The following is a 15,375-nucleotide window of genomic DNA, read 5'->3' on the forward strand; positions in this document are numbered from 1 at the left end:
GACTACATCAACCAAACGCTTCCGTTGTCGATCTACTAGGTATGTAGATCACACTCTCCCCCTCTCGTTGCTATGCATCACCATGATCTTGCGTGTGCGTAGGAAATTTTTTGAAATTACTACGTTCCCCAACAGCCCAACAGCACGGAGGTACGCGTCTCCAGAATTGAAGGCATCAAATGCCTCTGGTGAGAAGCAAGCGTCACGGAGTACGGCCCGGCGACGCCTATGATTCATGGCACTCTCCACTTCTGAATTGTAGCGGATAGTCTATCCGCATCCTCTGTAGGGGGAGTATCCGGCGTCCGCCCCATGTCGGCTTCCGCCTCTATGTCCGGTCCTGGAGCCCGACTGGTAGAAGCATGATCGGCAGCCTCACCGGACATATTCCGGCGAGCGTTTTTTTTATTAAAGAAACATGGACGTCATTACATTTTGAGAAAGACGACAACCACGAAGCGGGGTTTTTGTCATACCTCTGCGCCGACGTCTCCGTCCAGACCGCCTTCCTTTTTGGCCTACCCGGCCTCGACGCCTCTTGTTGGCGAGTTGCTGTGGGTTCGGCACGGCGTCCCGAATGCCTTCCCTATAAAACACCATATGTATATGGTAGGTGAAGTATCTAAAAGGGAATCCTAGTTTTCGGAGTTGGGATTTTGGTTTTTCTTACGAGCGACGCAGGGAGTAGTCCGGGATAGTCGGCCATAATGGCCACCATGGCGTCATCACAGCTCAACTGATAGAACTGTCGGTCTATCAGCTCCACGAATATGTCCGGATCTTCTTCGAGTCCGGAACCGAGGGCCCGGTCGGGGTCCTCTGGTTGTGGGGATGGGCTGTTGACCTCCCTTATGGCTTTTCGTAGTTCCTGCCGTGAAATGGCAAGGTAATTACCTACAACAAAGAATGCAGGAGGAATGGGAGTAAGGAGATATAACTCACCCAGCTTGGAGGGTTGTACATGGAGAATCCATCCCGTGGTTTGATGCGGATGAACTCCTCTTCCTCTCCCTTGAACAACTCGGACATGATTTTTGCTAAAGCAGCAGCGTTGTCCGGACCCTTGCGCCCGCAACAGGCGGCATCGTCTTCCCCGTTAAAACACCACAGGGGGTGCCCTCGATATTGAAGTGGCTGTACTCCCCGCATTATGCATATTGACATAACCTCGATTATTGTCAATCCTGATTGAGCCAGCGCTTTAATCCGGTTCATCAGGTAGAGGACTTCCCCATTGTCTTCCTCCTGGGGGCTCCATGGGCGCCAGCTTCGGCGTTTCTTCAGAGGAGCATTATTGAACTCAGGTAGACCCCGCCGAACAGGGTCCGGAAGGGGGACGTCCTCCATATAAAACCATTCCGAAGGCCAGTCCTCGGATGTCTTCTTCGGAGTACCAGACAGGTATCCGGTTTCGGCGATGCGCCATATTTCGGCTCCGCCCACTTGATAAAGTGACCCCTCCTGTGTGCGGGGGACGAGGCAAAATAACCTTTTCCACAGCTCGAAATGAGCCTCGCAACCCAGGAATAACTCGCAGAGGGCAACATAGCCGACGATGTGTAATATGGAAGCAGGGGTGAAATTATGCAGTTGGAGGCCGTAAAACTCCAGGAGCCCGCGGAGGAACGGATGAATTGGAAATCCGAGTCCCCTTAATAAATAAGGAACAAGGCATACCCGCTCCCCCGTAGAGGGGCTGGGGAAGCTCTCCGCTTGCTCCCCGCCATTGTAGGTGGCGAGCCCGGCTCGGACGGGAACCATATACGTTGAAGGGAGAAATCCCTTAGTCTGCAGTTCGACTAATCGACTGTGTGGGACTGAACACCTCTCCCAATCACCGGGCTTAGGGCTACGGGGCGGGAGGAGGAGCTGCGGAGGTCGACCATGTTGGAGTGGATTTTTCTGAAGCGCGCTCCGATGGATTCTCGCTGGGGGAGGATGATATGGATTGGATCTAAGAATCCCCATCCCTTTAATAGACAATTTATTTATCTAGCTAGGGGGCGAATGTAAAAACGCCCTGGCGCCTCGTATTCATTTGACGCGTGGAAGATAGCCCTTATTGGGCGTAGAAGCCAAGAGGTCCAACATTTATGGGGCTGGACACTGCTTAACAAACGTTCGAAATTTGGAGAAGAACCCGCCTTGCAATGCCGAAGACAACACTGCGCGCCGGACTCATCGTCATTGAAGCCTGGTTCGGGGGCTACTGAGGGAGTCCTGGATTAGGGGGTATCCAGATAGCCGGATTATATCCTTTGGCCGGACTGTTGGACTATGAAGATACAAGATTGAAGACTTCGTCCCGTGTCCGGATGGGACTCTACTTGGCGTGGAAGGCAAGCTAGGCAATATGGATATGTATATCTCCTCCTTTGTAACCGACCTTGTGTGACCCTAGCCCCCTCCGGTGTCTGTATAAACTGGAGGGTTTTAGTCCGTAGGACAACATACAATCATACCATAGGCTAGCTTCTAGGGTTTAGCCTCTCCGATCTCGTGGTAGATCAACTCTTGTACTACTCATATTATCAAGAACAATCAAGCAGGACGTAGGGTTTTACCTCCATCAAGAGGGCCCGAAGGTGGGTAAAACATCGTGTCTCCTGCCTCCTGTTACCATCCGCCTTAGACGCACAGTTCGGGACCCCCTACCCGAGATTCGCCGGTTTTGACACCGACAGTGGGCTTGAGTGGCACTGCATGAGGTGTGACATGGCTGATTGTGGTTGGATGCTGATGTGACTATGTTGCATGTTGAGATAAATCAAGTATTGAAGGTGAACTTCTTAAGTATATAGGATATCATCAAGCGTTGAACGGAAGGATCTCTACTCCTAATGGACGAGTTGGTGAATCGTCTCCGCGGTTTATTTTCGCTGGTTTTTTTCGTCTCTCCTCCCACCACCCCCTCCCACCCTGGTCCGCGGTTTATTTTCGCTGGTTTTTTCGTCTCTCCTCCCACCACCCCCTCCCACCCTGGTCCATCGGTTTATTTTTCCCTCCACTCTTTATTACAACAAGAACTTTCCTAACATATAACAAATCACGGATCTAACTTCCTTAAATTATGCAAATCAATCGATTCCTTTTATTGGTTCAATTTGTCTTAGGAAACAAATAACAAATTTTCAGAAAACAAATAATACATTTTAATCTAACTTCCTTAAATTATGCAAATCAATCGATTTTCCTTTTATTGGTTCAATTTGTCTTAGGAAACAAATAACAGATTTTCAGGAAACAAATAATACATTTTAATATAACTTCCTTAAATTATGCAAATCAATCGATTCCTTTTATTGGTTCAATTTGTCTTAGGAAACAAATAATAGATTTTCAGAAAACAAATAATACATTTTAATCTAACTTCCTTAAATTATGCAAATCAATCGATTCCTTTTATTGGTTCAATTTGTCTTAGGAAACAAATAGCAGATTTTCAGGAAACAAATAATACATTTTAATCCAACTTTCATAACTTATCTAAATCAATCGATTTCTCTTATTAGTGAAATTTGTTTTAGGAAACAAATAACAGACACGTCACAACTTTCCTCCCAATAAATAGTTTCTTAACATTTGCAAATTTTCCTAATCAGACACGTCACAAACGGGCAGGTACTGATATCACGTTACCAAACAATAAAACCCAATTTGCATAGAAAATCAGTTCAAAAATCCCAACTTTCCTAAATTTTTACCTTTCCTTGATAACAACCAATCTCTATTCCTAATGGAGCAGTTGGTAGTCTCCGCCGGTCAATTTTCGTCCCACCTATCATGGTTTTTTTCGTCCCACCTTCGCTGGTTTTTTTTCGTAGATTTTTTTATGATTGCCCTCTCACCCCTTTTGCATTTGGATGTCAAAGCTTTGTGGGTTGTTCATTTCAGTTCTGCGACTACTTCTCTTATGGATCTTAAGAGAACTCGAGGGATATCGTTTCGAACAAAGTTGGTCACTTGTTTCTCCAGAAATTACACTGTTGCATAGTATCATACCTGCTGCAAAGGAACGAAAGTAGTATGGTAGTATAAATAAATAAGGTTGTATCGTTTTCCTTTTTATCCGTTTGATAATTATGATAGAATTATTGCATGAAGTTGTGTGCGCATACAATATGTAACCAAATGTGGATTATAATAGATTCAAGCCTTGCTTCTTCACGTGGAAGCAAGTCTTCATCTTCTTAAGGGATTATCCGCTACAGTGCCTAGGAAATTCAGAGGACGTTTTTAATGGTCTGTTAACTAAAGCGATGGTCATCCAAAAAAATATTTGAAGTTGATACTAACCATAATAAGTGCATAATAAGCCTACATGTTGTCTACATTTTTGCAGTTCTCGCTATCCTTGTTTAACTCAATGGAATCAGATAATTTAATCGTGTTCCCTAACAAGTCCTTGTAGATGTGCACCTTCCCCCTTTGACCATCTCCTCAGGGTCTCTCTCTAATCCTAGAGCCAGGCAACAAGAATGGTTGGTTTTAAGAACAACATGTATCTATTTATTCATTATTGATTTATTGTTTCCGGGGAATTGTTTTGCCCCTAATCATATCATTGTTACTCTACGTGCATTAGATTATGAGTATGACAATGAAGAATTTTATGTAAATGCTAATGGTTGACTACCACATTACAATGCTAGGCCTGCCTGAGTTTTGAGGACCCTTCTACTTTCCATTCCACAAGAAAAATAACACACAAATTTATCACACAGTAGATACATTAGCGCACAGTAGATATAGTAGATATTGTTCCAACCAGTGCCTGTCCCTGGGCGTGGCGAAATCCTGCCCACGACACTACTTCCATGTATCACATTTTGTATTCTACTTTCTTTACCTGAATGATGCACAATCCAAGCAGATTTACCTTAATTGTGTTTAATTGCAGATTTACGTATTTATTTAGTCTTGGCCATGTATAATTTTGTGCACGATGTTTGGAATGATACTTATTGACAACTTCCGGCAACTTTGTTTACTATGTACAATGCCAATTACATGGCACGAATGTTGATTCTCATAACACGATTTTTGGTGCACTTCTCACCTATATACCGAGAATGAAATTGGAGACAACATCCATGAGAATTGCATAATCTAGTTTACGGATTACTGAGATAATTGCTTGTGTCTTCACTCTTTACACCATGCATAGAATGATAAATTATAGCATTTCTTGGACATTTGAATCATAAGTTGATTGGCCCAGGATCTTTGCCGACGTATCGAGGATGAAGTCGGATGGCGGAAGCTCTCCGAGGCCAAAGCCCAAAGGGTTGGCTGATATCTGGAGATAGTTTCATTTCAACTATATGTGGGTTGTTTTCCTTTCCGCGACATTATGGTTGCCCGCCAGGTGTAGTCGTCGTCTTTGTAACCGCGGCATGGCCGCCCGACTCTATGTAATGTCTATTTGTTCTTCTAATACATCAGCATGCAAACCTTCTAATACATCTTCTAATGAAAAAGTTGATTTATGGTATTTGGATTGCTATCAGAATGTCTTTTCTATGCATGTGATTTCTCACGTATGGTTATAATATTTATGAAGACGTGCATTGCAAGCGCACTTGGAAGCGGGCCCGTGGCCCGCGCCGGACGGCGCCGACGCCGACCCGGGCCACCTCCTCCGCGTATTCTTGGAGCTGTGGCTGGCCGATTTACATGAAATTAATCCCCTCAGTTGTGGTGGCAAAAATAATACACATAATCCATATTGTTATGCACTAGCGTGTGTGTGAAATAGATGGATTATGGTCCCGTACCCAATAAAATGAATATGTGTGTGTGTTAGAGAGAGAGGGAGAGGGGGAGAGAGAGTGAGGAAGAAGGAGGGAGGGTGTGTGTGTGAGGATTTGATGATAAAAAAGGTCGTCAATGTCATAATATTGAACTTTTAAAGTTAATGTGGCCTCGTTGCGACGCACGGGCGTTCTTCTAGTCACGTTAATTATGAAGAGTATCATTTTTTAGATGATTGGATGATGTTGCTGTAATTGTAATTATGAAGCGTATCATTTTTTGAAGAGAAGGATCACGATTAATTATGAAATGGTAGTTTATGGTAATATGATTTCCACGGCGACGCATATGCATCATCTAGTTTCCATTTCCCCTAAAAAAAAATCCATCTACGTAGTTTCCATAGTTTTTTTCTTTTGAGATGGTAGTTTCCATAGGTTGATATATAAATCAGCTCTATATAAATAGCCCTATTGAGTTGGGAAAGATGCCCCGAAATTACGTTGTCCGTTGATAGAAACGAAACGGGTACGCCGGGGCAGACTGCCGTCGGTCGCCCATCGGATCCAATCTGATCCTCACGGCCATTGGCACTTGACGAGGCGGAGTTGAAATTCCATACGGCCTCTCTCTTCGCCTTCGCCTGCCCCCCCTCTCGTGCTCGCGAGCCGCGTCAAAACCCTAGCCACCTTCTGCCCACCACATGCACCGCGGCAGCGACCGCTCCGGCGACCCCTCCGGCCCCGCGGGCGGCGCTCGCAGCGGCGCGGACGGCAGATTCGCACGCGGACCCTCACGCTGGTCCGGCGGCGGCGGGGGTAGCCCCCCGCCCCACCGCTCCTCCCGCGGCGGGAGCAGCGACGGCGGCGGAGGCGGAGGCGGAGGCGGGAGGTTCCATCCGTACCGTGCGCCGTCTGAATACGTTGTTGGCGGTGGTGGAACTGGAGGGTACAGAGGCGGCGGCGACTTTGGTGAGACGGCCGGTGGAGCGAGGAGCCGCTACGGAGGCGGTGGCAGCGGCGGCGGAGGCCGTGGAGACTACTCAGGTTTGGTCCAGAGTCTTGGCTTCTGCGCTTTGGTGTTTTCTAGGTTTTGCTGTGCTGTGCTGCCTCTAGATGTGGAATTTTAGCTTGTGTACGCACGGGAAAAGGTTTTGGGCTTTTGGTCCGCTGAGGAGTAGGTTTTGAAGTTGTTCTTCCGTGACCACTGGAAGATTTTACACCAAATTCAATCAATTGTTGTTAACTTGCCGTAGCTGAACAGTCAATGTTGGGATGTGACAAACCGGGCCACCATGTATGGTGCTAGCATGTACACCATGTTGGCAAGACCACCCACCTTTTTGCATGAAGGATGAGCTTATACTGGTTTTAGATGTACATGCTGTAGTTTGCCATGATAGACGGGGGATTACATTCTTTGCCCCACTTTACTAGGGTTTGATGATTTGTCCAGGTTGTCTCAATGGCTGGTGGTCCCCCCCCATTCTCAGGGGACGCGGGGGGTGGGGTGGGGGTGGCAAATTTTATTGTGGTTAAATCATATAATGGTATGGCCTACGAGCCTATCTTGTGATGAAGCTTCAGATAAGTTATTGTAATAGGAAGCTTCAGCTAGGTCATATTTTTTTTATCCAGATGTTGACCTTCAGTCATAACCGTTGAGCTGAATGATATGTTTTCCCTCCTAGTAAGCAGTTCATGTACCAATTTGAACCCATCCAGTTTTTATTCAACCAGTAATCAATGTCTGTAGAACTTATGTTTGTTAGCTGACTGTACTGTTTTATCGCATTGAGCTTTAGTGGAGAAATAGTTGAGTTTGTTTTGCACCCTTTCATGAGCTAGTTAATTGATATTCATGTGGAAAACTTCCTGCAGATCATGATAACAAAAGTGGTTATGTTAAACTTTTTGTTGGATCAGTTCCAAGAACAGCAAATGAAGATGATGTGAGTACAACTTCCATACTTAGTATCTGCCAATTTGTACCTGCAGATTTGTTAGTACGTCTACTTTACATAATCTCAGAACTTGGAAGGATGCTTTTTTGTACATTAACTTCGTTTTTTTATCATGGCTTATTGCTATTCATGAAACCATGCCAATGTTTATATAAATTGGAAGTCCTATAAGTTAGCTAGGTGGTAAAAGGGCATTTTCTGTGTTAAGAAAATCTACATTTTAAAGAGAGCTAGCGTAAAATTTAGCTATCTTATCTGCATAACTCATGTTTTTTACAAAGTTGCATCTTCTCAGTTACAAGCTCACAAAGTTGAAAATTAAAGTAGCTCAGCAGTTCATATATTTTTCTTTCTTTTCTTGTTGGCATCCTTTTGATCAGTATTTGTTCTCTTGTTGTGTGTGCTTTTTTTTCCTTCTGAGAATCAACAAATATGTTGTATTTGTTTGTTTGTGAAAGTCCACTCTACTGTTTTCAGGTTCGACCTTTATTCGAGGATCATGGAGATGTTCTTGAAGTTGCTTTGATCAGGGATAGGAAAACTGGTGAACAACAAGGTGAGCCATAAGTATATTTTTCTTATATTATCAATATACCAGTATCGCTTTCTTTTCAGGTTCTGAGAGTATTAGGAGCAACAAGGTTGCGTCTTCTCTCAGTTAGATTTGGCGGTTGTTGAATTTTGTTTCCTGCGCTTCCGTTCTGTTTCTTCGTCTGGGTTAATAGAAGGCAAGAAAGGAAGCAGCTAACTCTTGGCTGGTTACTGTAATCTAACTAGGCTCCACCCTGCTGCTACATAAGGTAGCAGATTTGGACAAACAACTTTGTTCAGGTCATAGCAATCTTGTGCTTGTTGCCATGTTCAATGTAGTATGACCAGAAATAACTATGGTGATGTGTTACTGTTGCATCTATTTGTTTTGAATGCGATGCAAAAGGCCAGAGGACCTCCTAATGAATTAAGATTAACTTTTCATTCTTTCCCTTCCATGGTTTCAGATTTCTTTTATACACTTCTTATCATGAGTTGCACTGTATGGAATCCCTGGTTGAATCTCTTAATGTGGTTGCCTGGGGTTGGATGATGCTGTGTGGTGTTGTTCTGAGTTGAGTGATCTAAATTGATGTGATATTATTCGTTTTATGTGGGATATGATGGTTGCATGTTTAATCTGGAACTGTGCTTTGATGGACAATATTACACTGTTGTTCAGTTCAACTATACATGGTCGCCATGTGAGTGATGCCAAACGCTTGGTTGCTCTGAACAAAACGTATCTCATGAGTTCAGGTTATTTGATTGGCGACGCTGTGTCTCAAAGCAGTTTTGGATGTTTGTGTGTGACAATGATAAATTCTCGATCCACTCAGTAGGGATCATATATTCAAAAGAATGGCGTTGCTGGGCTCGGCGACTGTGATTGTGGCACTTCACACCTATTTGAATTATGAAACACATTATATCCATAGGAACGTTAACTGCTGTATGATCGACTTGTTCTGGTAGGATTTAATGGTGTGATTTTTGCCCTGTACGCTCGAGTTGATAGCACTGTTGGTATTATTTCTGATACCACTTAAGTGTGACATCTCTTTTGATGGTTCTGGCATTCTTGTTCTTACTATCTTGGTTATTTTTCTTCTGTACCATTGCATGATGCTGACATTGACATACCAAAAAGTTATCTTCGTTGTGTGTGTTATTGAGATCTCCCTGGCGTAATTTATGTATATGTAATTCACGTGGAGTCTTCCAACCCATACTGTTGGACTCACAGATTCATGCTGCATGTAACTGTTGCATTCTATATCAGCCATGCAGATGAGATGAATGCTATGGCCTATGTGAAAGCCCTTGCACTTGACCTGTGGTCATTGTGATTTCTTGGAAATGATTGGTGAAGCATGTGCTCTTAATTGGAGCTGAATCTCAGTTCTAGACCGTTTTAACTCGTCATATGTGCATATACGGGTTAGATCAACAGTTGAGCTGTTGGAGTTGTATATGGATGAGCGAAATGATGCAGCCTGATCTATATGATACTGTTGATGCCTTTTGTTTATCATGTATGATTTCGTTGAGACCTTGAGTGTGGCTGTTATGAGTACACTAGTCTGCTCAGCGCACTGCAGCATATCTTTGGGGCAACCATACTATTAGTGTTCAGCATGTAGTGCTATATTTGAGGCTCTCTGTTGTGACAGGGTCTTTCTATCGTTGATGGACCTGTCTACACGATGATGCACAATTTCTGTGCATAAAATATTGTAATTAGGGTGGAGTGGTGGTTGGTTATACATGGTGCTTTATGCGAAACCTACATGTCTCTTGTAGTGCAAATAATTTGCTTTGCGTTTTGTTCTTGTACTCTGGTGATGACTGTAATGTTTCATTGTGGGATCCAGTTTGTCTCCACTGAATTTCTAGTGGAACTTGCAGTCAGCTGGAGCATTGTAAAATTTTTATTTCATGTCTCATATATTAGCTACACTTGAAATTGTGCTTGGTGTTGCAGAGTGCAGCCCAATTGATAATTTGACATGTCTGCACGCCATTCTATTCTTTTTCCTATTGAGGATTTTGATGGTTGTTTTGTTTATTGACTTATATGCCCCTGGATATTGGAGGAAGTGGTGGAAGTTGTTTTTTCTTGATCAATATATCATTGAACTTTATTACCTGTTTGGAACTTACCTCCTTGTTTCCTTCACTTCGCCAACTCCACTATGTTTTGTATTGCATGTACATTATATGAAGTTGAACTACACAGAAAATTTCAATGCCTTGTGATGAAATTCCATATGCTTGCATTTGCAGGCTGTTGTTTTGTTAAATATGCTACTTCTGAAGAGGCTGAGAGAGCCATCAGAGCTCTGCATAACCAGTGCACTATTCCTGGGGTAACTTTTGTTTTTTGTTAGCCATCTGTTTAATGTGAATCTTTTGTCTGTGAATTATTGACTATATGCGTCTGTTCTATCAGGCGATGGGCCCTGTTCAGGTTAGATATGCTGATGGTGAAAAGGAGCGTCATGGTAATACTTCAAGTACCTCTGTTACCTTTTTAGCTTGCCTATCACTGGCCAGTTTATGCTTTGTTTTTCGCGGGTCGTTTATGCTTTGTCATTGCCTCGCAATTATTCTCTCCAAAGTATCACTGGGTACTGAGTTTGTTTGCTGTGAATTCTTAACATAGTTACCTTTGATCGGCACTGGAAAATTGATATAATGATATGCCTTAATACATTTACATGCCTTTTTCTTACAGCAGTCTTCTCATGTTCCTGTTTTCTTCACTTGTTCAACATCCACAGATTTGTCCTATTGTAACAAATAGTACTGCACTTCTAAGAACCTTAATTTTTATTATTCTGAGTTCGGCAAAATAAAAATATCATGAGAACTAAGTTATGCTTGACCTGTAATTATTCAGATATTTTTTGATGTACTTATTGGATGATTAATTGTTTTCCTCAACTGATTTGCTAGGGTCTATTGAGCACAAATTGTTTGTTGCATCACTGAATAAGCAAGCAACTGCAAAGGAGATTGAAGAGGTAAGGGACTTGCTCAGTAGTTTTCTTTGTTTGTAAGAATATTGTGCTTGGAGAAACTTGTCATCTATCTGTAACCATTGATAATTTAGCAACTGCATATTAAATTATATCCGTGTTCTATATTCTTCTTTATAGATTTTTGCTCCTTTTGGTCATGTGGAAGATGTTTACATTATGAAAGATGGCATGAGGCAGAGCCGAGGTTTGTTAGATTCATTTTCTCACTTCATTTCTTCTATGCACTTCTGTTCCAACTTATGTCATGACATGTGTAACAACTTGCAGGCTGTGGTTTTGTTAAATTCTCATCAAAAGAACCTGCACTTGCAGCCATGAATTCTCTTAGTGGGACTTACATAATGAGGGTAACTATTTTTGCCAGGCTGATTAGTAGTTCTGCTTTTGCCTCAGAATGCTTACTGTATCTGTTATGCTGTTAGGGGTGCGAGCAACCATTAATAGTTCGATTTGCTGATCCGAAGAGGCCTAGACCTGGAGAATCAAGGTGGTTAAGAGCATGATTTTTTTGCTTATATTCTAACTCTGCACTAGTTTAGTGGCATGGTAGCATGGTACTACGTTAGACAAGTGCTATCATCCCCATCACTGCTCTCTGATTTATCTTGTTTGGTTAGGGGTGGCCCTGCATTCGGAGGTCCTGGTGTCAGTTCTCGATCTGATGCAGCACTAGTTATCAGGTTCTTTTTCCTCTTTTTTGAGCTATTCAATTTATATACGGCAGAAGAATTGATTGGTAGAATTTGAAACAAATACAGATTGGGCTTAATCTAAATCTCTGTGGAATTGAACGTGGTTGGATTTTTTTTACAAACACCAATCGTAAATATGCCAGGTTCAACTAATGTACCAGCACCCTATATGTAAGGGAGGTTTGCAATCCTATGTACTATGTTGATTAGCAAGTAATATACAAATACTACATAAGATATATCACCAGAGTAGCGCACTTATGAAGTGCTATAATGTAAATGGGACAACTGACTGAAATGATGTCTGGTCCTTAGTTTGGATATCTACTGATATCCCACGTGCCTGTTGAGGTGCTCACTGACTCGTTATCAAGAGTGGGTTATCTGTCAAGTCTAATCCTCTTGAGGACAACCCGACATCTCCTCGATCACCATGACCTGCTCTTTTCTCAGATGGTGCTCCACAACCACCTCAAAAAAGCGCTCTGGCGTTGTCACAACTTCTTGAAGAAATCACAAGAACCTCTCTTTTACCTAAGCAAAGCCCAGTGTAATTTTTCTTTCCTTTTGGCTTCGGCCTGTACTGGTTATTTTCTTCTCCTCTGCTAATAGATACGACAGCTTTCTTGTCAATTTTTCGAAAAAAATAGCCAACCGGCCAACCCGTCTAGAAGGGGTGGCCATCAAGAGTACCAATCTCTCGGACTTTGGCTTGAACATGATCAACGCCGATAGCTCAAATTGATGCAACAAAGGCAATTGCAATGCACACCCAATGCACCAACTCTTCCCTCACCTCACGTTCCACAATTTATACACTAGCGGACTTTGGTGGATTTGTTCGCATGCTTCAGGCCAGGCTTGGGCCTGCCCTGGGTATGATTAGGTCTAATCATGGCCATCCTTGAGTTTCACTATGAACATCGTCTTGGTCATTACTCGATCTTCTCTTGAACCTGACCTTCATCATATTTGGTTCACTTGTATGATTGTATCTTTGATCCTTTGAAGTTCATCCCTATGTTTTTTCTTGACACAAGTTGTCCCCCCTCTTGAACTTGTTAATCTTGATGCATATCTTTATTTGATGACATTCATCCTGGAAAATCCATCCAATATCCTTCATGCATCACCTGTGAAAACCTCATACACAACATAACAAAACTGTTTGTCCACAGTAATTTTCATTATTACCGAAACCACACTTAGAGGATAGTTATACTTCCCAATTGCCAAAAGCATTAAACAAACAATATATATATTTTCAGCAAATTCAAAAAAGAATTGCATGAATTAATGATATGTATGGATAGATACAATGTAATACTTTGGATAACAAATAGTTTGATGCTATAGAAGTTTCAGTTCATGTTTTCTCTTTGTCTGACGCTCAAGTATAGCCTGTTATACTAAGCATACTCCTATTGCTAGTTCTAAACCATTCTACTCACTGGTAATTATTTTTTTGTACTTAGGCCGACTGCCAATCTTGATGAGCAAATAGGTCGACACATGCCTCCTGACAGTTGGCGCCCTTCAAGCCCAAGCTCAATGGCACCTCATCAGTTTAATAACTTTGGGTCTGACAATTCTATGGGCCTGATGGGCGGCCCTGTTACATCAGCAGCAGATAATGTATGGTACAAGCTAAGCCTTTACTAGTGTTACTTTTTCATAGTCTACTTACCTTTGATCATTGCAGGTTACTTTTCGGCCTCAGATGTTTCATGGGAATGGTTCTTTGTCAAGTCAGACAGCTGTGCCGACATCATCTCATATGGTACTGGCATATTAGGACTTCTGATGTTTGTGAATTGACTTCGATCTTTTGTTTCCCGCGCCTGGTCGTCAATGGTCTTGACGCCTTTTACTTTGTAGGGCATAAATCCTTCCTTGTCACAAGGGCATCATCTAGGTGGGCCACAGATCTCGCCCTTGCAAAAGCCAACTGGCCCACCGCAGAATTTCCCTGTACAGTTGCAGAATGCTCAGCAAGGGCAGCTTCATGCCTCACAATCCTTGGGGCCTGGTTCTTTTGGCCAGAATATACCAACTATGCAATTACCTGGCCAGCTCCCTGTGTCACAACCGTTGACGCAGCAAAATGCTTCTGCAGGCGCTCTACAGGCGCCTTCAGCTGTACAGTCCAATCCCATGCAAGCTGTTCCTGGACAACAGCAACTTCCTTCGAATGTAACACCGCAAATGCTGCAGCAGCCTGTCCAGCAGATGCTGTCACAAGCACCACAGTTGCTACTCCAACAGCAGCAGGCAGCTATACAGTCCAGTTATCAATCTTCACAGCAGACGATTTTTCAGCTTCAGCAACAGCTGCAGCTACTGCAGCAGCAGCAGCAGCACCAGCAGCAACCTAACTTAAATCAGCAGCCACATACGCAAGTTCCTAAGCAACAGGTAATTCCTCTATTACCATGAGAAAGTGTTTTTCTTAATCACTCTGCACAATTCCTTCTGTTTTGGCTTCCTTTCCTTGCCATAATTTATGTTCTCTGGTCTGTGTTGTATTATGCATTTACATTTGACACAAGTTCAAAGTTTTTGTGTACTGTTATTCACTGTTTCAGTTTGGGTTTGCAGGGACAGCCGGTGCAATCTAATACCCCTGGTGCTCCGGCTGCCATGATGACGACAAAAATAAATGCAATTCCACAGCAGGTCAATTCGCCTGCAGTTTCTTTAACTTGCAATTGGACCGAACATACCTCACCGGAAGGTTTTAAATATTACTATAATAGCATAACTCGAGAGAGTAAGGTGAATACTTCATCACATATCATCTTGAAATTAAAATATTGGGAATTTGATTCTTATGAGCTATTATGTTGCAGTGGGAGAAGCCTGAAGAATATATACTGTATGAGCAGCAGCAGCAGCACCAGAAACTTATTTTACTTCAACAGCACCAACAAAAGCTTGTTGCGCAGCAACTTCAGTCACCTCCTCAGGCTCAAACTATTCCGCCTATGCAATCTATGCAACACCATCCCCAGTCACAGCAAGGACATAACCAAATGCAGATGAAACAGCAGGTGCCCATTTTTTTAGCTGTAAGAGGTTTTATATTTATATAAATACTGCTCTGGTGCATTGCATTATCCTCACAGCACTTTATAATAACAATGTATGGCATCGTTGCAGTCTCCCATCGTTTGCCTTGTTGTTACTAAAGCCGAGTCTAAATTATGATATCTGAAGTTTGAAATTTCAAAAACTTCTACAGGATTTGAATTATAATCAGTTACAGGCAACTGGCACGATTGATCCCAGTAGGATTCAGCAGGTAATATATTGCATTATTTAGACCTCACAATATCTTTGCATTGGTTAAGAACATGAGTTGACATAATTTATCTTGGTGACTTCATGTAGG

At 42.7% G+C, this 15,375-nt stretch overlaps 1 protein-coding gene across 1 annotated transcript; it reads left to right on the forward strand.

Annotated features, from left to right (window-relative positions):
* Positions 1 to 6,274: 6,274 nt before the first annotated feature.
* Positions 6,275 to 15,361, forward strand: LOC125508875 (flowering time control protein FCA-like). Its single transcript, XM_048673671.1, has 16 exons — positions 6,275 to 6,800; positions 7,635 to 7,705; positions 8,195 to 8,273; positions 10,535 to 10,617; positions 10,701 to 10,752; positions 11,207 to 11,274; positions 11,410 to 11,476; positions 11,560 to 11,639; positions 11,715 to 11,779; positions 11,910 to 11,972; positions 13,460 to 13,619; positions 13,687 to 13,764; positions 13,863 to 14,399; positions 14,583 to 14,759; positions 14,834 to 15,034; positions 15,226 to 15,361. Exons 1-16 carry the CDS (start codon positions 6,458 to 6,460, stop codon positions 15,304 to 15,306), a joined length of 2,205 nt encoding a protein of 734 aa, XP_048529628.1. The 5' UTR covers positions 6,275 to 6,457; the 3' UTR covers positions 15,307 to 15,361.
* The last annotated feature ends 14 nt before the right edge of the window (positions 15,362 to 15,375 follow it).

Source organism: Triticum urartu, chromosome 5 (assembly GCF_003073215.2).
Source record: "Triticum urartu cultivar G1812 chromosome 5, Tu2.1, whole genome shotgun sequence".
Taxonomy (NCBI): Eukaryota; Viridiplantae; Streptophyta; class Magnoliopsida; order Poales; family Poaceae; genus Triticum; species Triticum urartu.

Excerpts from the sequence above, each read along its gene's own strand:
- LOC125508875 (XM_048673671.1), top strand. The coding sequence starts at position 6,458 with ATGCACCGCGGCAGCGACCGCTCCGGCGACCCCTCCGGCCCCGCGGGC. Across the intron at positions 6,801-7,634 it reads AGGCCGTGGAGACTACTCAG|ATCATGATAACAAAAGTGGT; the intron begins GTTTGGTCCAGA and ends AACTTCCTGCAG. Across the intron at positions 11,780-11,909 it reads CCTAGACCTGGAGAATCAAG|GGGTGGCCCTGCATTCGGAG; the intron begins GTGGTTAAGAGC and ends TTGTTTGGTTAG.